This window comes from Triticum aestivum, chromosome 3B (genome assembly GCF_018294505.1).
Source record: "Triticum aestivum cultivar Chinese Spring chromosome 3B, IWGSC CS RefSeq v2.1, whole genome shotgun sequence".
Classification (NCBI taxonomy): Eukaryota; Viridiplantae; Streptophyta; class Magnoliopsida; order Poales; family Poaceae; genus Triticum; species Triticum aestivum.
This window is the reverse complement of record NC_057801.1, coordinates 129,295,307-129,316,254: the sequence shown is the minus strand read 5'-3', so window position 1 is coordinate 129,316,254 and position 20,948 is coordinate 129,295,307. Positions and strand designations below refer to the sequence as shown.

At 40.5% G+C, this 20,948-nt stretch overlaps 1 protein-coding gene across 2 annotated transcripts; it reads left to right on the top strand.

Moving 5' to 3' along the window:
- Positions 1 to 348: 348 nt before the first annotated feature.
- LOC123068972 (uncharacterized) lies at positions 349 to 20,635 on the top strand. 2 transcript variants are annotated; one of them, XM_044491681.1, is made up of 27 exons: positions 349 to 723; positions 1,359 to 1,555; positions 1,662 to 3,599; positions 4,269 to 4,344; positions 4,976 to 5,098; positions 6,138 to 6,208; positions 6,312 to 6,418; positions 6,720 to 7,181; positions 7,245 to 7,430; positions 7,585 to 7,878; positions 8,399 to 9,046; positions 9,750 to 10,146; positions 10,245 to 10,387; positions 11,057 to 11,227; positions 11,618 to 11,815; positions 12,308 to 12,868; positions 12,947 to 13,006; positions 13,099 to 13,418; positions 13,527 to 13,959; positions 14,040 to 14,501; positions 14,605 to 14,721; positions 14,819 to 14,940; positions 15,016 to 15,769; positions 16,919 to 17,173; positions 17,255 to 17,437; positions 18,636 to 18,974; positions 19,516 to 20,635. In XM_044491681.1, exons 2-27 carry the CDS (start codon positions 1,408 to 1,410, stop codon positions 20,266 to 20,268), a joined length of 9,321 nt encoding a protein of 3,106 aa, XP_044347616.1. In that variant the 5' UTR covers positions 349 to 723; positions 1,359 to 1,407; the 3' UTR covers positions 20,269 to 20,635. The 2 variants fall into 2 exon arrangements, with proteins under 2 accessions (XP_044347616.1, XP_044347617.1); XM_044491682.1 differs by lacking the exons at positions 349 to 723; positions 1,359 to 1,555; positions 1,662 to 3,599 and having other exon boundaries at positions 4,263 to 4,344; positions 6,127 to 6,208.
- The last annotated feature ends 313 nt before the right edge of the window (positions 20,636 to 20,948 follow it).

The following is a 20,948-nucleotide window of genomic DNA, read 5'->3' as shown; positions in this document are numbered from 1 at the left end:
AGTTTTCGCATATCTCTTACAAAATCATTCATGTATCTACCGAAAATAAAAACTAAAGTAAAATAAATAAATATAAATAAATCAAGCATAATAATGAGTTAGCAAGAAAATAAGTATGGCGATAAAAATATGAAAAGTTAAATCTAGTGGGAAAAAATAAAAATAGAAATTTTAAAAGTAAGAGCGAAAAAAATAAACGAGAAATAACCAGGCCAGCACATCGTAGCCCAATCAGGCCATAGACAACGAGACATGCGAGAACGGCCCACAGAACATCAGCGAACAGCTCGGCCTCACGTGACGGCACGTGCGGACGCGCGTTGGCATCCGATGTCCCGTCGCACGAACGAACACGAAGCCAAAGAAGCTGAGCGAGGGGGAGGGGCAACTGCCCGCACGGAGAGACACAGACGCTGACAGACAGCGAGAAATTGGGCGGCCACGACCACCGCCGCGTCGCCGGGGAGCCGCTCGCCGGGTCACGCGGTGAGCTCCCTCGCCCGCCGCGTCTCTCTCGGGCGCGACCCCGCCCCCGCGGAGTCTCCGCCGAGGTCTACCACCGCGCCCTACCTCAGCGTCACCGCCGACGCCTCAATCCCGTCCCCCACGGCCCCTGCCCCCGCCTCCCGCCTGGCACGCGCGCCGCCGTCCCCGCTGTTCCTCGCCGGGGCATCGCGTTCCTACTGCCACCGCCCTTTCCCAGTCCGGCCATTGGGGTTTGAGGTATGCTGATTGTTCTCATCCATGCGATTAGTTGAAATCCCACTGACCTTCACGATTTCGGGGTGTACCGGTGCACGCTCGGCGCATCATCTAGATCCGCCGTACCAGTAGCGAATTTCACCTCTGCTGAAACTTCGTTAGTCAATGAACTAATCAAGTTTAGGGGTTTGATCCCCTTCCATGGTTTGGTTTTAGTCTGATCTCGAGTCTACTTTGCCCTTGCCTTATCATCTGAATTGTCATTTTGGATGCTACATCTGTTAGTTGCCCCCAGACCTCGAGCCCATTCTCTCTTTCATTTTAGCACATTGTAGTCATTTTTTCTTGTCCCATCGTTGCTCCTGTTTTATTGCAATTCTCTGCTTCGTTTATGATGTTTCTGAGTGAAAACAAAAATAAAAAACTCAGACCAGATTGTCCTGTTAAATATTTGTTCGCTCAATCATTTCAGACCATTTATTCTCCAAAGAGGAATCATTTTCAGAGTGGATTGTTTAGGTTTGTGACTACTTGAAATAGCACACTATATAGTTAGCGAGTAGTGTTGGTATATATGCAACAGTGAGCTATAATGTTTTGCTTGCAGCTTTCCTATTCTGTATTATGTTGGCTAACTCCCTTCCTATTTTTGCTAGAAATGTTGCTTGCTGCCACCATTAGCAGGTGAACCGGAGCAGAATAACAATGCCCATATCTTATGAGATGGAGGGTGGGCCTACTGTACTGCAGTTATATAAATGGAAAAGCTTGCATCCCTGTCTTGAACTATCGAAATTCCGGGAAGCGTTCATTTCTCCTACAAGGCGCCTGTTTGGACTGCTCTCGGAACATGGTGAAGCTTTGTTGCTTTCCTTTATACTCCAATATTCCTTTGCTCATCATCATCATCATCTCCTTCCTTTTATTGTTTTTCTACTAATTATGATTTTACAACCCAGGCGATCTTGTTCTGTCAACTGTCAATGTCCAACCATCACAAGTTGAATCACCTATGGCTCTCTCATATAGTAGCTTGCCAGTGTTTGAGCGTTTTTCTTCTATTCCCAGAGTGAAGTCTTTAGCATGGGGGCACTGCTGTGATGCTTCTAGTCAACTTGAGGTTCCGGCTTTCAGTGAATTTCTTGTTTTGTCTAGTGATGATTCTATCACAGTTCATGCGTTTTGTCATTCTGAGAAAAGTGCAGTAACAGTCAATTGTGATACTGAAGAGCTGCATGGGGAGTGGAAAGAATGGTTTCCTACCAAGTGCTCAGCGTCTGAGGATGGCGAGTCGGGTGCAAGGAACTGCTTTCGCTCTTTTCTGACTACAATCAGTGCATCTGTTTGCAACGGAAAATACCAAGCCAGATTTCCTCTGAAGTCTTCATTACCTCATTCTGCAGAGGTGGTATCATTTAGCATATATGATATTACTATGTCCTTTCTGAAATTCTGGTTAAGCAGTTGTGCTATGAAGACTAGGATGGAAACTGACAGTGGATCTCCTGAAGATGTTCCAAGTCATGTACCTGTAGCTGAAGAATCATGCAGTTGCCAGTGGGAATGTTTAAAAGTTTTGCCTAGCTCTTCCGGTTATTTGACTGGTTTAGTCTTAACTCCTAATGAATCAGTAAATTGCGAGGTCCATCAACGCAACGCCAAAGATATTTTGGTGGCTATCCTTGAGCTAAACCATTGGGGTATACAGTGGAACTTTGTGGTAGACCTTCAGACTGCATATGATGATGTGGGGCCTAATCCACAGTGGGTCGATTTCCAACTGTCAGATATATTTCTTGCCTCCCTTAATGCAGTGGGTTTTGTCGCCATTTGGAATGCAAAAACTGGTCACCCTATCAGCTCGTTTAGTGTTCTTGATCGGTGCAGAATAGATCTGGAGATGCCTTTGCCCACTGTAACAAATGTAGGAGAAAACACCTGTGTTGGGAATGTCGTTGGCAGAATGTTCAAGATGTTAGTTTTGGCACCACATTCTCCACTTGTTGCTGCTGTAGATGAGGTTGGGGTAGTCTATGTGTTCTATGCTGACGATATCTTAAATTTCAAAGCCAATGCACATGAAAAGTTTGACCAGCCTTCTATAAATCATTATGGCGATAATTTTGCTGCCTGGGAAACTGCTGGTCATGAGATCGGGAGTCAAACATTTTGCAGTCATCAGCCAATTAGACAAGGGTCACTTAATCGAGACGAAATGGTATATGATTTTTCAGATAGAGACAATGCTGGTGTCGTCAGAGCTAGGAAAAGAAGAAAATACTGTAAATGTAATGAAAATCAAGTGGATAGCTGGCCAAGTGGTTTCAGTACTACATCACAAATGAAAGATGTGGTAACTTATCCTTCCACAATGGCAGCTTCTGCTCATGTGCGAAGAGTAGTCCTTCCTTCATGCAGATTACAGGAGAATGTAATAAGCCTCTCACCATTTGGACTGACAAGGATCTTTAGAAGTTGCAATGCAGAGGGAAATAAACATGTCAAAATTATTCACACAAAGTTGCTTATGGCTTCATGTTCACTTGACGAGAGAGATATTGATGCTGGTTTTCTGGGCAGGAGCCTCCCATATCAGAAGGAATTTTCTTTTGCTGGCGAATCTGCTGTTTGCTCCTTTCAGGGATATTTGTATTTGATTTCGCAGGATAACCTTTCTGTGGTCCTTCCATCAGTGTCTGTATCGTCTTTTTCATCTCGTATCGATGCCACTCAATTTTGGCAACCAGGTTTTAATGGTGGTAGTGCATGCAATGCTCTGAATTTGTTGTCAGTAAATAGACTCCGAACAAGATTGGAGGCCTGGCAAATAGAGGTTTTGGATAAAGCATTGTTGTATGAAGGACCTTCATTAGCAGACAGGCTCTGCTGGGAGAATGGTGCGTTGTCATTCAGTTTGGCCTTGTCTTTATTTTTTCGTCCTGTTTGTCATTCTGCTGGTCTCACTACGGTTAGCTCTAACAACCCTGTTCAGTATTTCAGTTACGGAGTGGCCTGTCCTATGCTGTGTCCTGCCACTCAAACGTATTTTGGGGGCATGATCAATCATTTTATCATGATTGAAAGAACAGCTCAAATTTGCTTCTACTTTTAAGCTAAAAAATGTTTGTGCAGTAAACATTATATGCAAGATTGTTACTGCCATGCATGCACATTATACAATTTTTTTATCTTGTTAATGTTAATCAATACCAATCTAGGTGACTGGTCAATCAGCATTTGCTGGAATCGTGCACTGTGCTGGTGTTAATCACAACGATCAGCTTCAATAGCATGACCAGTACCTGAACACGATGCATATTTATTAACAAAAGTGGTAATGCATTTGGCTCATATATCTTTCTGTGGCAACTATCCAACAAGCAATAATCTTCTTAACCTTTTCAATGGATGTGTATTTCCCCAATTATATATGTAAATATTTGACAGTCCGGTTGCTGAGAATGATAGACCTCCTGGATGCTGATGGTTTGGATGTTCTGTGCTGCTATTATATCTTTATTAGAGGAAAGCATCATGTGATCTAATATTATTTATTACATTGACAGGATGGGACATGAAAATCTCCAGGCTGCGCTGGGTGCAATTGTCATTGCATTACACAAATATCAGTGATCTGGAGCAGTAAGATCCTCAATTATTTTTCGGGCTGAAACTAATTTTCATTTGTTATTACTTTGGCTTAAATTTTATAGCTCTTACTTAGTTACTCCCAAGTCCTTGTTTTCTTAGATTTGTGTTGGAACATTCACAACGTAATTCATGGTGATGTTTCTTGATGATTCCGATGGATCATTACTATTGCTTGGAGTCCAAGTATTGGTTTTAAGTAGAATTTCAGTATACAGTGGAAACTATCTCCATAGTTAAATAAATCGTACAAGAATGGCAAGACTAATTATCTATATTTACCTACCTTTATGATCTATTTGGAGGCTGATAAAATATTTGATCTTTTAGGAATGAATTTGAACATCTAAATGAAAGGGTTCACTTTATAAGAATTTCTTAGGTTTATTCCGAAGTTCGAAGGTGGAAATAGATGGTTGCATGTAACTCCCAAGTTTCAATGCATTTATATGTGTATACTTCCGACTTTACGCTGTATGCAGTTTTTTTGTGTGTACAAATCTTGTCTCATTTTGTTGAATGTAATTTTCAGTTAATTCCTCACCTACCTTGTGTGTTTTGTGTGTGAATTCTTCCAAGTTCTACTGATCAGTATGCACAGTTGTCTAATATTAATCATTTCTAGATCGTTGAATATGCTCGCGGAGGTTGATCTTGCAGAAGAAGGTGTTTTGCAACTGCTATTGGCATCTGTTTATCGGCTATTATGTAGCACAAGAAGTGATCATGAGGCTGCAGTGTCATCTAAGTATATTTCTTCTCTTCTTTTAAGAATATTTCTTCTCTGATGGAGTATTTATCATGAATTATAAGCCATATTCGTAAATTAGGATTCTTCTGTAAAAACAATCTTTCTTGGAAACATGCTTTTCTCTATCTATTTATGTTGTAATATATATACAAAAACTCAGTTAGATATTGACCTCAGTAAGTACTGGGTAGGTACCCAAGAAATTAAGGATTCATTGCCCTGTGCCCTAGTAATGATATAAATATATTCTTCTCTAATTTAGACAAATACAAAACCTTAAGCTTCATTGCACCAATTTGTATTGGATTGAGTTCATTTTAAACCCTACGAGAAGAATGGTTCATTTCAATCTTTCATTATCTTCACCTGCTTCTGCAAGGGAATGGCATGAGCTGCATATTACTAGGTAAATTCATGAGCAGAAGCAGAGTATTAGCAGAACTTTCAGACATTCATCATTTTTTTAACTGATTAAATTAGTTGCACCGAAACAAAAATGTTTCTCCTTATTTTTTTCATAATTTTTTAAAGTAACTCAAATGTGATATTGTATTGTGTGCTAAACATGTCTCATCAAAGAATGTTTACACGTGGAATATCATGGAAGGCAGGAAATGCTTCAGATATACACTGTTTAATTAGATACAGTCTTATCGTATGGTCAAGAATAACGTGTGTACAGAAAATGGGGTGGAAGTTGGAATGGTAAACACTTGAGTTTTTGTTTAGTTATTTAGATGTAACATAAAATGTTTTGATATTTTCTGTTATCCTGCAAAGCTTATGCAAGAAAAAATAATTCGATGATCTAGTGCAAATGGACTGAAATCTATTTTGTGGCATGCAACTGAATATAATGTGATGTTGACATGTTTTCAAATCGCAGTGGAACATATTAGAACATGCCCACAAGGAGGTGTGGCTTATATTCTTTCTACTAGTTATACTTTGAGTTGACCATGACCAAGCTTGCAATATGTCACATACTTGTAGCTTTTAGCTTCATGTAATTTGTAAGCTTACAGTGTGAAAACAGGTTAATGGTTTTAGCAGTCCGCTTTGCAACGAGAACAATCAAGGCTTATGGGCTTCTTAAGCAAAAGAAAGGTTACATCTCTTCTCCCGCACACCCACAGATGTCCACGCACGTGCCCACACATTTTTTTTTGTTATCTGTGAGTTTATTCCTTTTCATTTATCTTTTTCCCAGACATGCCAGACAATTCAGTAAAGCTTCATGAAATGGCTTTCCTTTTGGGAGTAATTAGAAGTATCCAGGGCCGAATCACCGCAAAGAACCAGAATTCAATCCGGATGGTAAATAACTATAGCTGTTTTTTTACAATTAGTCTATCTTCAAATGGAAGGACAGGCCTGGCGCAGTGGTGAAGTACTCCCCACTTGTCCAAGAGGTCCTGGGTTCGACGTGGCCTCTCTGCATTGCACTGTGCAGGGGTAAGGCTTGCCTCGTATAATCCTTCCCCAGACCCCACTTGGTGTGGGAGCTTTTAGCACTGGGTCTGTCCATAAATTTATCTTCAATTTTTTGCAGAAACGGCAGGGGAGACCCTACCGATATAGACTAATGGACCCTTATTTGGTATGTTATTGTTTGTAGCAAGGAGATGATAAAAACTCACTGAAAATAGGCAAAGAAGTACTACAAAATGATTCTCCATCCCCAGTTGTGGTAGTGGATGGTTTAGATGCTCCTGACAGACAAGGATCAACATCTACTGCATTTGAGTTTGTTCCTGGTAGTAACAGGCTGTTAGCATTAGCGCCAGTTGAATCCTCCCTTACTGCTTCTCATGACAATGACACTGATCAAAGAACCACTCAAGTTGGAAGACCGGTTACTCAAGGAAATATCAAGGATATGATGAACCGTTGGGAAATGAATAAGTTTGACTTGAAAACAATAGTCGGTGAAGCACTACAATCTGGTCGACTACCGTTGGCAGTTCTTCAGCTGCAACTGTTGCGCCAGAGGGAATCATGTTCTGGTGATGATTTTGATGACGTTTTCTCCGAAGTTCATGAAATAGGAAGATCCATTGTTTATGATCTGTTAATGAAGGTACCCATAGCTTAAAAATGTGTCTCCCCATTATTTCCTGAGGTCTAACACATAAGTTTACAGGGTGAAAGTGGACTGGCTGTAGCGACACTAGAAAGACTAGGAGATGACATAGAGTCAGACCTTAGACAACTTATGCAAGGTACTGTCAGAAGGTCACTTAGGCTACAAATAGCCGAGGAGATGAAACAGCGTGGGTACATGCGATCAAATGAGTGGAAGATGTTGGAGACCTTAGCACTGATTGAGGTTTGCTTCTGCATCCTGTTTTAGCTAATTGAAAAAATTACGTTCTTACAATATATTTTGTTTCTGTAATACATTTTTAACACATAGAAAGAAAATAAATGTTTGTGCGCTGTTTGTTTCCGTACTGATCAACCTTTTTTCTTATGTGGAAAAGCGTTTTTACCCAAGCAGCAGCTTCTGGGACACATATCTTGGCAGGGAGAACGTTATTCATGGTGCTGTAAATATTGTTACACTTCCAGGGGAAGATAAACCAGTGCTTGCTCTCCATATTCGTAACCACCCTGCTATTGAATGTGGTGATGTTGATGGAGCTGTGCTTGGTTCTTGGGTGAACGTTAATGATTACGCTGATTTAAAGGAGTTCTCTCAAAGCAACCTTTCCGATGGATATTGGGCATGTGCTGCTGTGTGGTCTGATGCTTGGGATCAAAGAACTGTGGACCGCGTAAGTCATGACTTGTCCTTTCACTTGTTAACTGGGGGATTACACCTTCTTTCCGATAATAACCATGAGCTGTAGCTCATCATCTACAAAAGTGCAAAGGATTTTCTTGTTCTGTTAGCTCTTACTAGTTACTATTAATTATAAAATCAAGTGTTTTTGCATTTTTTCTCTTAAAATGAAGTGAGCATGGAAGATTGTCACACTATTGATTCTGCCTAATTTTTTCCTTGCATTGTTCTTTTGTTTGCATTGAAAATGTTTATGACGTGCCATTTAATTAGTCATGGCAATATATTTGGCCAGTTGAATAGATTAAAGCGCACTAAACTCTAAACTCTGGATTATGGTTTTTATTACTTACTCCCTCCGTCCGGAAATACTTGTCGCACAAATAGATAAAATTGGATGTATCTAGAACTAAAATACGTCTAGATACATCCATCTCCCCGACAAGTATTTCTGGAAGGAGGGAGTATTTTCTTAACTAGTCCTAAGATTCTTATTATTGTATGTTCTTTAGATAATACTGGATCAGCCTTGTCATATTTCTGCTCAATCGGACCTCCCATGGGAATCTCAGTTTGAATATTTTGTTGCTCATGATGATGTGGGGGAAGTCTGCAAACTCTTGGACATGATTCCTGACAGTGTACTTCTAGAAGGGATACTTAGCATTAATGTGGACAATTCACGAGCTGGTTACAGCATTGTGTCTGACGTCAGTGTCCCTGATTATAAAATGTATATATGTGACTCAGAGGAGCTAGAGCCTGTTTGTATGGAAGTACCACATGTCAAAGTATTCAGATCCTTGTCTAATCATGAATCAACATCATGGATGAGAATGCTAATGCAGGAACAACTGGCAAAGAAACACATCTTTATGAAAGAGTACTGGCAAAGTACTACCGAAATTATACCTTTACTTGCTCGAGCTGGCATACTTACTAATACAGCCAAGATAGGCCCCAAGAAAGAAGCTTCTATGCCATTAATTGCTTCAGAGATGCCAGATGATGAACGTCACCAGGCTTGTGAAAGAGCATTGCATAAACTAGTCATCCGTTTTTGTGTGCAACATGACTCTCCATACCTACTCGATCTCTATTTGGACAACTGCAATTTGATTCTCGGGGAGGACTCTATTCCTTTGCTCAAAGAAGCTGCAGTAAGTCATATTGCATCCCTTTAGTTTATGATATTTGGAGTTCTTTGTGCTCAGCTCTGATTTAAACCTACCAAACGTGCTGATTTTGTGACCCCTAGCAGTGGAATCAGCTGGTTGTTTCAAATAAACTTATTGCTTTTGTTAGGATACACACTTGGTAATTTGGCTGTTACATGATTAGTGTTTATGTGGAGTCAAGTTTTTATGATAAGTATGGCGGGTTCGCTCCTGTTCAAATTTTCCATGATTCCTGCATGCAAGTAATTGGTTTTACATTATTCTTTGGAAAATATCTGAAGTTCAAGTTGCCAAACATTCCATTTCAGTGAGTATCTGCATATGCATGCTTGTCACCTGTTTTTCTTTTTCTGGTTTCCTGGCAAGTGACCAGTTGCCCCTTATCTCTGCAAACTTCCTCTGTCTAATAGAGGACCAATTAATTTTTGTCATATTACCCTGCATATTAACACTTCCGTACCCAGTATTTTCTAGACCAGCTAGCACGGTGGTAGGCTGACCCGGCTTTGTCTATTTGCTGATACTATGAACATGATGTTATAATTTATGGTCACTAGTCCAGTAGTGGTAGACAAAGTACTTATAATACTGCCTTATGGTATAGATATAAGATTAAGCTGCTCGACCTTTTCCCAGTTTAAAAAAAATTATTCTGACTTGGTTGTTATGTCATGAAATTTCTCAGGGTGATTGCAAGTGGGCACAATGGTTACTCTTCTCCAGAGTCAAAGGTTATGAGTATGAGGCATCCTTTTCTAACGCCCGTTGGAATCTGTCACAGAAAATGGTTAATCATGGCAATCTAACTGCAATTGAGATAGATGAGATATTATATACTGTTGATGATATGGCTGAACGGATTGGGGAAATGTCTGCACTAGCTACCTTAATGTATGCTTCACCACCAATTCAAAAGTCCATATGCACTGGTAGTGTGAACAGAAATCGTGGATTGTCTTCTCAGTGCACATTAGAGAACCTAGGTCATTGTCTCCAGCAATTTCCAACCCTATGGAAGACACTTCGTTCCACCTGTTTTGGACAAGATGGGTATGGCTGTCTAAATTATTCTCCAAATAATGGTAATCAAAATACAACTATTTTCCCTTATTAGTTTTGAAGCCAACTACTCGCTATGTCCTTTCTTAATAAAACATAATAAATTCATTTTCTTTTTCAGTTTCTGGAAAATCCGCAATGTCAGATTACTTGTGCTGGCGCTATAGCATTTTTTCCTCTGCTGGAGGAGACACTTCATTGTTGCAAATGCTCCCGTGTTGGTTTCCAAAGTCTATTAGAAGATTAATCCAACTATTTGAACAGGTTTATTTCTGCCTTTTCGATAGCATCTTGCAGCTAACATTTCCCAATTCCAGCATTGGCATCATTAAGCATTTAGTTCTACCCCATATGACATTAGTTGACTTTATGCTTTTATGACGTAAGTACATGCGAATTGTTCCTTTCCTTCTGGAACAAATCTTTTCGGATGTTCCAAAGCACTTCTGGTGGATCAGTTGTGTTTTCTCTCAGTATCTTAGTTTTTCTCTATGGAAGTATTTAAAACAGTAATCACTCTTTCATGAATGTTACCAATACAGCACTGTTTTTGTGTTCCAATTTACGCCTAATCGCCCAAGGGCAGTGGACCAAAGTCAACAACATAAGTTGTTTGGCAAATGTGTCTTAGCCCCCTTTCAGTCTCTTCTATAACATTGTCTCTTTTGAAAAAGATCTCTTCTATACCAGTGTACTGTAATTATGTATTAGAAAAATGTTAGTTTAATAGAGTGTGTGATTATCGGTTACCATGAAGGAAAGCACTATAAGATTTGAGACATGCAAGGCTAACTTAAAAGCAGTAAGGGTCTTTGAGATGCCAAACTTACTTCCCTCATGTATATATTTTGTGTACATGTAAATCTTGATCTTCCAGCAGCATTGATAGCAGGATAATTCTATTTTATTTAATTGGCCACAATCTGTGATCAGGGCCCTTTTGGGATGCAACTGCTATCGAGTGCACCGTCATCTGAAGAGTTATTTACTCATGGTGTCACTGATTACATATACAATACCACTGGATATAGTGAAACCAATGCGTTGTCCTTAGAAGCATCCATTCAAAAAAGTGTTGAAGAAGAACTATATTCTTCCCTTGAGGTACACTCTATCTTGTACTAATGTACTTAGTACATTATTGAGAACAGATTCTTTGTTTTCTTTCTTGCATCACTTTTGCGCCATGTTACTTCTCTATTTAGAACAACAGAATTTTGTTTTGTTATGTTAAATGTATGCTAGTGCTCATACTTGGACACTGGTCAAGAATAGGAGATATACATACTCGATCCTGCAAGGGCTAGTGTGGAGGATGCTTATACATATAGCATAAGCCCACCACTAGCATATACTATTGTTTAAATCCACACTGCATGTAATATTCTGAACTTAGGGTTATCACCCCCAGTCTTGGTTGTGCTCTCTCACCGTATTATAGCGTTTATTTCCAAAGCAGTAATTTCATTATTAGTTAACTCCCCCCTTCATCAGGAGAAAGACTTGAGGGTAGAGCATCATTTGCACCGTGGTCGCGCACTAGCAGCTTTCAGGCATCTTCTTGGTAAAAGAGCTTCGCAATTAAAATCAGCCAATGCGCGCCAAGTGATCTCCACACAGTCTGATGTTCAAGCAGATGTACAACTGATCCTAGCCCCTTTAAGTCAAACTGAACGATCAGTTCTTCTATCGGTATGTTCATGTTTCTGACATGTTTTTTTTTTCTCTCGGACAACTAGTTATACCAGTATCCATCAAAACTTTATGCTCTGATTGAAAAACTTACTCTTCAAATAGATTAGTTATCATCATCATTCAGTTTTTGTTGTTCTGATCACTAAGATGAATAAATATTGGAGAGTTTGGACTTCTAGTGAAGGTATAGATGGGCATATAATCACGAGCTACTTTATACAGATAGTATCCATTCGCCACTTAGAGGTGACGATATTCCAAATCTTTTCCTGGATATGATATGCCAAAGTTTATTTTTGTCCCAGTTTTATCTTTTGATACCATTTACAAGAATGCTGAATGCCTAAATGGCAGAACATATAATCAACATAAGCTTCGGGAAGAAGTTCCATATACTATTAGTTAATTTGGAAATAATTTTTTCAGTTTCCATTTAACATTCTAATGCTTTTTTCTTGGGTGTGCTGCAATATGTTATCACTTCTCCAGGTGGCTCCACTAGCTATCACAAACTTCGAGGACTCCACACTGGTTGCTTCCTGCACATTCCTGTTGGAACTATGTGGCATGTGTGCTAACATGCTCCGTCTAGATATTGCTGCTCTTCAGCGCATCTCTTCCTACTATAACTTGGCTCAGCAAAATAAACAAAGTGAGCTATCTTCACCAAGGAGCACTGGGTTACATGTGCTCTCCCATGGAGCTGATATTGCTCCTGCTCTTGCTCGAGCATTAGCTGAAGATTATGTCCAGTCTGATCATCTTCAGATTTTAGAGCAGAAGCAAACCTCGAGGGGTCCTAAAAGGGAACAACCATCACAGCCTCTTATTGCTATACTGGAGCACCTGGAACGAGCAAGTTTGCCATTATTAGATGAAGGTAGAACCTGTGGATTTTGGCTTTTGAGTGGCATTGGTGATGCATCTCTTTACCGGTCGCAGCAAAATGAAGCCAGCCAACATTGGAATTTGGTTACAGAATTCTGTCTAGCGCACCATCTCCCATTAAGTACAAAATATCTGGCTTTACTGGCCAATGACAATGATTGGGTACTGACACATTTTTTATTTGTCTTGTGGGTATGTTATTTATTTAAGTCCTCCCACTGATGATCATGCTTTTGGCAGGTTGGTTTTCTAACAGAAGCCCAGAGAGCTGGTTTTCCAATTGAAGTTGTTATCGGAGTGGTATTTTTCTTACCATAAATAGTACGCGTTTTGTTGATAATTCTTGTTGACAAAACACTATTCTCATCTCTTCTCCCTGGTATTGTGTTCAGGCTTCCAAAGAGATAAAGGACGCAAGATTGAGGACTCATATACTAACAGTTCTGAAAAACACGTTATCAAATAGAAGGAAATCGTCTAGCAATATACCCTCGGGTAGTAGGGACCCATCCTTTTTGTCTGTTGATGGCGACAACCCCATGGAACTTTTCTGCATACTTGCTGTTTGTGAAAAGCAAAAGAACCCTGGGGAGGCACTTCTGAATAAAGCAAAACAAATGCAGTGGTCTTTATTGGCGTTGATTGCTTCATGCTTTCCAGATGTAACTCTTCTCTCATGCTTAAGCGTTTGGCTTGAGATTACAGCTGCAAGGTAACACATTGAGCATTGTAGGGGTTTGATGCATGCGGCATTTTGCAAGATTTATTGCTCTTCTTGTTGTGTAATTTTGTTCTGTTGGCATCTATTTCTTGTCTTCAGGGAGTTGTCCTTAATCAAGGTGGATGGTATTTCCTCTAAAGTAGCTAAGAATGTTGGATCTGCTGTTGAGGTCACAAATAAGTTGCCAAGCGTGAGTAGGAATGTTGAATATCGTTACAACAGGAAGAATCCAAAGCGAAGACGGTTCTTGGAGGCCTCTCCAGATAGCTTCAAATCAGGTTTTTCGCTGGACATTCCAAGTGGGGCAAATGGTACTGCAACTTCCAATCCTTCCAATATTGAGGCTCAGCAGGAAAGAAGAAAGCCCACCTCCGAAGAGACTGAAATTCCAGTTGATATTGATGAGAGGCTTGCATCTTTATCAAGTATAGTAGCAGTGCTGTGTGAACAACAGCTGTTCCTACCATTACTTCGATCCTTTGACTTGTTTCTACCATCCTGCTCCCTTCTCCCCTTCATCCGTTCTCTTCAGGTTAGTAAAAGCATGCCATTTATATATTTTGCTAGTTGTATACCAACTAACATGAGCATTTTGTTTGTGTTACCTTGAAGGCGTTTTGTCAAATGCGCTTGTCCGAGGCCTCTGCACATTTGACATCATTTTCAGCAAGGATAAAAGATGAAGCCTCTCAATCAAACTCGTTCAAAGAAGCATCATCAATAACAGGATGGGTAGTTGCTACAGCTGTAAAAGCCGCAGATGCAGTACTCTCAACCTGCCCATCACTTTATGAGAAGAGGTGTTTGCTACAGCTCCTTGCAGCGGTTGATTTTGCAGATGGTGGTTCTTCGTCAGCTTACTTCGGCCGCAGTTATTGGAAAATCAATCTGGCTGAGCCGTCCTTATGCAAAGATGGTGATATCTACAAGTGGAACGATTCCATGGATGATGCTTCTCTCCTGGCAGCATTAGAGAAGGATGGACGATGGGAGGACGCTCGTACTTGGGCAAGGCAACTGGAGTCGAGTGATATAGCTTGGGAATCTACTTTTGATCATGTGACGGAATCACAGGTTTGTAACTTTCTATCCTTAAGTTTCTCTATGGCTCATAATTTAATTTCTACTCTCTAATTTCTTATGATTTATGCTGATATCCATCTGTCCATTGTCTCAGGCAGAAGCTATGGTTGCCGAATGGAAGGAGTTTCTCTGGGATATTCCACAAGAACGTGCAGCTTTGTGGGGCCACTGTCAGTCGCTTTTCATGAGATATTCTTTGCCACCTTTACAGGTACCATATTTGATGATTGAATCAGTGAAATGCATATGTGATCTCTTATCCCTGTAAATTCCATGTGATGGTAATGCCCATTCAATTATGTGTGCAGGCTGGATTATTTTTCCTTAAGCATGCTGAAGCATTAGGGAAAGAGATACCAGCACGAGAGCTCCATGAAATACTTTTGCTATCTTTACAATGGCTTACTGGAACTATTACTAAATCCTCTCCGTAAGATCCCTTGTAATCTATATTGATGTATGCTCATTCGTATCTTCTTCTTACCGATATATACATTTTTTGCAGGGTATATCCTCTTCATCTTCTCCGGGAAATTGAGACTCGGGTTTGGCTCCTGGCAGTTGAGTCAGAGACTCACTCTAAGGCTGATGGCGAATCTTCTGTTGTTTCTCAGAGTCTAGCTATTGGAAACAGTACCAGTATTATAGAACAGACTGCTGATGTCATCACAAAAATAGACAGTAGTATGAGTTTGCCAAGCATGAAAGCTGCAGAAAAAAATGGTACAAGGGACAATAACTTATCACACCATCTACATTTGCAACTATTTGAATATAACAGTGAAGCAACAACAACAACAAATAATGCAAGAGCAAAGCGAAGGGGCAAAACAAATCTACCACTTAGACGAGGTGTCACTGATAATGTTGAAAGTAGCACCAATGATTCTGATGATAATTCTAAAGTTTTCTTTCGTTCTAAGATTGGCGAACAAGCAAGAAAATTACTATCTGAAGAGGAATTTGCAAAGATGGAAGCGTCTCTGTCTGGTTGGGAGCAACATGTCAGGCCTGCAGATATGGAGAAGGCTGTGCTCTCCTTATTAGAATTTGGGCAAATAACTGCAGCTAAGCAACTCCAACAAAAGTTATCTCCATCATATGTTCCTGAAGAACTTGTCCTCGTTGATGTTGCGTTAAGAGTTGCAAATAACGGCGGTGATGGAGAGATCAATTTATTATCCTTTGATACAGAAGCCCTTTCAATACTTCAATCTCTCCAGATTGCAAGTGGCAGCAATATGATTGATCCATCACAGGTTTGGTTATACTGTTGCGTTCATTTTGCCAGAAGTTCCTGTTAACAACAATGAACGCCATATGTCAACAATTATTATTTACATTAGTTAAACATAAATAGTTAAATTACAGTTTAATATGTCTGCTTGCAATTTTTCCTCTTCTGGGAAAAGGCACAAAGAACAGCAATATCGTCAAACACGAAAATAGATGTAATGCATGTTTACATTTGCTCAGGTGTTCTATGCAGTGTACGGGTTCTGGGGCGGAGCTTCAATTATTTTTTTGCATGTTGCATGGTAATATTAATATAGATAGAATGAACACTCTTGACATGATACATGTACGTTACTTATATTCTGATAACACTGATCTGACTATGGACAAGTAAAGACTAGGGTGGAGAGCTTCAATTTAATTTGGGCATAATTTACAAGGAATGAACTCCTGACATGACGCAAGCGTTTTGCATAGCATTTGTGTTCTGAAAACACTGGCCATGCGCATGAAAGAAACACCATATGTTTTCTCTAGTTTATTGGGCTTGCACTTAATTTGCCACAAAAGTTACATATAAAGTCAAAAGCTATAGCTCTCATCCAACTTTCCAACCATTTTTTCTTGTAGTAAAGATTACACTATGGTTGTAGTTGAGTTAAAAATATTTGCCTGCGGTTTGCTGGGAATGAATGATCTTTATGTCGAGAGTATACAAATAATTCTCAAACAACATAGTTGCAAGCTGACAGCTGTGTGCTGTTTCTCTAGTCAATAAATATCGCAAATTGTCGTCCAGATTAAATATTGATGTGAATTTACAACATAGTTGCTTGGTACATTGAAAAAGTTCTCATTACGTTTTGGAAACAGACTGTTCTCGTTAATGTTACATATCGGCCTGAACAAAGAAAATTCTGCTTTTAAGTTTGTTCATGACTTTGTACATGTCGGCCTGAACAATCCTTGTGAGTACGAAGTCTCTAATCCAGGCGTGGAATTAAAAATGGACATTTAGTGCTAGGAGCTTAGGCCTAGGATCTGGTCAACATTAGCAATTGCTTTGGTCCATAGTTGTAATGTTACATTCGCTGTTTTTGTATGATAAATTTTGTTGGTATATGTTGACTAGTAGTGTACAACCCACCAATCAGAATGTTATTTCATCTCAGGCTATGGAGAAATTAGCCGTGAAATGTGGCGAGGGGCGCGGACGGGCTCTTATTAGGAGAATAATAGCGGTTGTGCAAACTGCAAAAATACTGGGACTCCCATTTTCTGAAGCATTTGAGAAACAGCCAATTGAACTTCTGCAGTTGCTTTCACTGAAAGCTCAGGATTCTTTTGATGAAGCTAAATTTCTGGTGGAGACACACATCATGCCTGCATCTAGCATTGCAAGAATTCTTGCTGATTCCTTTCTGAAGGTCTGCTCAGTGCACTTTGTTTTTGGTGGGGAAAATACGTATTATGTTACATATCTTGACTGATACGTCCAATAATTGTAGGGACTTTTAGCTGCACATCGTGGAGGTTATCTGGACTCCCAAAAAGAAGAAGGCCCTGCACCACTATTGTGGAGATCAAGTGACTTCTTGAAGTGGGCAAAACTATGCCCATCAGAACCAGAAATTGGTCACGCTTTAATGCGTTTGGTAATGACTGGGCATGAAGTACCGCATGCTTGTGAGGTTTGTGTGATCTGGTTCTTTTGTTGCGGGAATGTTTTGCAATATAGTTCAATAAGATTTGGTTGTATGGAACATGAATATTTAGAGTAATAATTTGAAAACTAAAACTGAGAATACATATGATTTATTGTGTATTTATAAAGTTATTATTAAATGTAAATAGAATAATAGATTGAAAATTATCATGCATATTTGCATGTTGAGGTGTGGATTTTCCTATGCATAGTTGCATGTTAAAGTGGGTCTTTTCCTATGCATAGTTGCATGTTGAGAGAAATAGATTAGTCGAGGCTAGCTATTTAGATATAGAAGATTCAAACTTTGCAAGTATTCCTTCCATCCCCTGAACTGGCGGTAACTGGCCTAGAGAGGTGATGTAACAGAGGGATGTGTGGAGATGGTATGTCACCTACACTGGGGGTGCACACCGGGGTTTTTCATGGTTAACCTGTCCTCCAGCATCTTGGGTGTTAGGATAGTCTGGTGAGGCTGGCGAACAATACTAACTGTATGTGTGTGTGTGTGGGGGGGGGGGGGTATGGCAGATGAGTTGCGATGATGACAATGAGTTGTATATAGGAGATAGTTTGGCAGTGGGGTGTTGAGCTGCCAACACCAGGCAGATGTGTTGGAGGGCATTGAGGTACTGATAATGCAGCCAGACAGGCTGGTGAGTGGTGCTGGTGCCTGCAATTTTGGCGGGGATGGGGACAGAGACAAGTGAAGGAGGTGTGTCTGCTGGACGGTGGTGCTGCTGGACGGTGGTGTTTGTGTTGTGGAGTGATGTGGAGATGAAACTGGAATGTGGGTTTCTGCCATCTAACGGTGTCCTGCTTTCGTGCTATTTTTTGAACATTTGTAGTTAAAGATAAGAGATGATGAGGTTTAGGTGGTGAGCTAGGGCTTTGAACCGGGACCGGGTGTCAGAAAAACTGCAACCGTCCAGTTCTGGTTTCTGGGCCGGTAACCGGTGGTTTTCTAAGCTGTGTCTGTACCCATTCTCTCGTGATTGAGCTAATATGTTGAAGTGAAGAACCTTATTCAAATGATATTTGCAGTGTCAACCAGAAGCTATACTTTTATATGAGCTGTGCATTATATTTATGTCAGTATTTTTAATGTTCAGCTTTGGTTTGAGAATTTACTGATTTCTTGCTGTTCTTTACCGTCTCTAAGTCCATGTCAAATGTTGTTGCAGGTTGAACTCCTTATACTGTCACATCACTTCTACATGTCATCTTCTTGTCTTGATGGTGTGGATGTTCTCGTCACATTTGCAGCTAATAGAGTGGATTCATATGTTTCAGAGGGGGATTTTTCCTGCTTAGCTCGCTTGATAACTGGAGTGAGCAATTTTCACTCCTTGAGCTTCATCCTTTCCATCCTTATAGAAAATGGCCAATTGGAGTTGCTACTTCAAAAGTATTCTTCCACTGACACAGCCACAGTGGCACCTGCATCAGTTCGAGGGTTTAGGTTGGCTGTTATTACATCACTGAAACATTTCAACCCAAATGATGATGAGGCTCTGTCTCTGGTATATGTCCTCTCTCTCTCTCTCTCTCTCTCTCTCTCTCTCCCTCTCATGTTTAGCACATTCCGTAAAAAAACTTCGTTAACCACATAAACACTTCCGGGTATCATTGTGTTCTGTGTTAATTATTTTGTAAAGAATAGCTGGAAAATCCAATATAAGAAAATTAACCCAATATATACAAACATTGAGCAAACCCTTTTTCATGATCTAGGTCTATTGCTTTGCTGAAGCATAAAATCTGTTGATTAGCAGTCTATCATGACAGTTTCTCATTAGTACAGGGCGGAAATGAAATCTGTTGATTAGCAGCATGCCATGCCAGTTTTTAATTAGTATGGAACAGAAATGTACTGAGCAGTAGTAGCTTGTTTGGGGGCCAGAACCATCTGTGCAACTACATGAAGAACAAAGAATATACAAGAATTCGTGATTTTGGTTTCCATCATACTTGCGGTGTTTCCTTACAACTTGGCTGTCGTCATTACGAGATAGGTCTTTCTGCTTTTCGTTATGTTCCCTTCAACATATGTGTCCGGTGCAGGTATACAAGCACTTCGACATGAAACATGAGGCGGCTTCCCTCCTTGAGTCGCGTGCAGAGCAGTACATGGAAAGCTGGTTAGATCGGCATGATAAGGAACGACGGAATGATGAGCTCCTTAAGGCTATGCATAACCTTGTACAGACGGCTGAGATTCTTTCAACAATTGACGCTGGCCAAAGGACACATCGTGCTTGCGCTCGTGCTTCTCTCCTATCTCTTCAGATCCGAATACCTGATCTTGTATGGATTGGTCTTACAGAAACCAACGCACGCCGTATTTTTGTGGATCAATCTAGGTTCCAGGAGGCCCTCATTGTTGCCGAAGCATACAGCATAAATCAGCCAATGGAATGGGCCCCAGTCTTTTGGAACCAGATGCTGAAACCTGACCTCATCGAGCTATTTGTGGCTGAATTTGTACTGGTTCTGCCCCTGCACCCACCAATGCTCGTGGAGCTTGCGAGATTTTACCGGGCAGAGGTTGCAGCCAGGGGCGACCAGTCGCACTTCTCAGTCTGGCTTTCGCCTGGAGGCTTGCCTGCGGAGTGGGGAAAGCATCTCGGCAGATCATTCAGGAGCCTGCTGCGCCGAACGAGGGATATGAGGCTGAGGCTGCAGTTGGCAACTCTGGCGACTGGGTTCAGCGATGTCCTTGAGGGCTGCAATGCAGTTCTGGACAAGGTCCCCGAGAACGCCGGGCCGCTAATACTGAGGAAGGGCCATGGGGGTGCATACCTCCCTCTCATGTAAATCATCTCTTCTTTGTCTCCAAAAGGTGGATAAATCTTACAGGAGTGTATATTACAACGGCAAATGTTTCATCATTTTTTCGGCCCAGGCGCCCGGCAACCATTTTCCTTCTTCCTCTGAATTCTGTGACGTGGATGAGGCCATTGGGGCTCCCGGTTTGTATATAAAGCATTTTGAGCCTTATAGGTTGGAGACACAGCCAATTGGAAGCCAATTTTGCAGCCTATTCGGCAGAGACGATTTTCCTGGCATGGCTGGTGACGCCGTTTCTTCCATGGACAGACGATGTTTGTAATGTATGCTACATTGTATATTTGTATCAATCCAAACTATGCAATTTTGTGGATTTTGATCTGTGGTTTGCGCCTTTTCCAGTCTCTTTGCAGTGTTTTGCTAAGCTTGTTTGCTTGTTACCAGGTGAAGTTTTGTACTCCTTCGTTTCTTTTTACTCCATGTATAAGATCTGCAAGCTCCATGTATAAGATTTGCTTGAAGTCGAGCTATGCAGAGTTTGACCAAATTTATATAAAAAATTATCAACATGTAAAATACTAGAGTTATGTAGTATGAATACTGAAGTTGTATAATATGAAAATTAATTTCATGATGCGTCTAATGATATTGATTTTTTATTGTGAATGTTGATACATTTTTCTATAAAGTTGGTCAAACTTTATTAA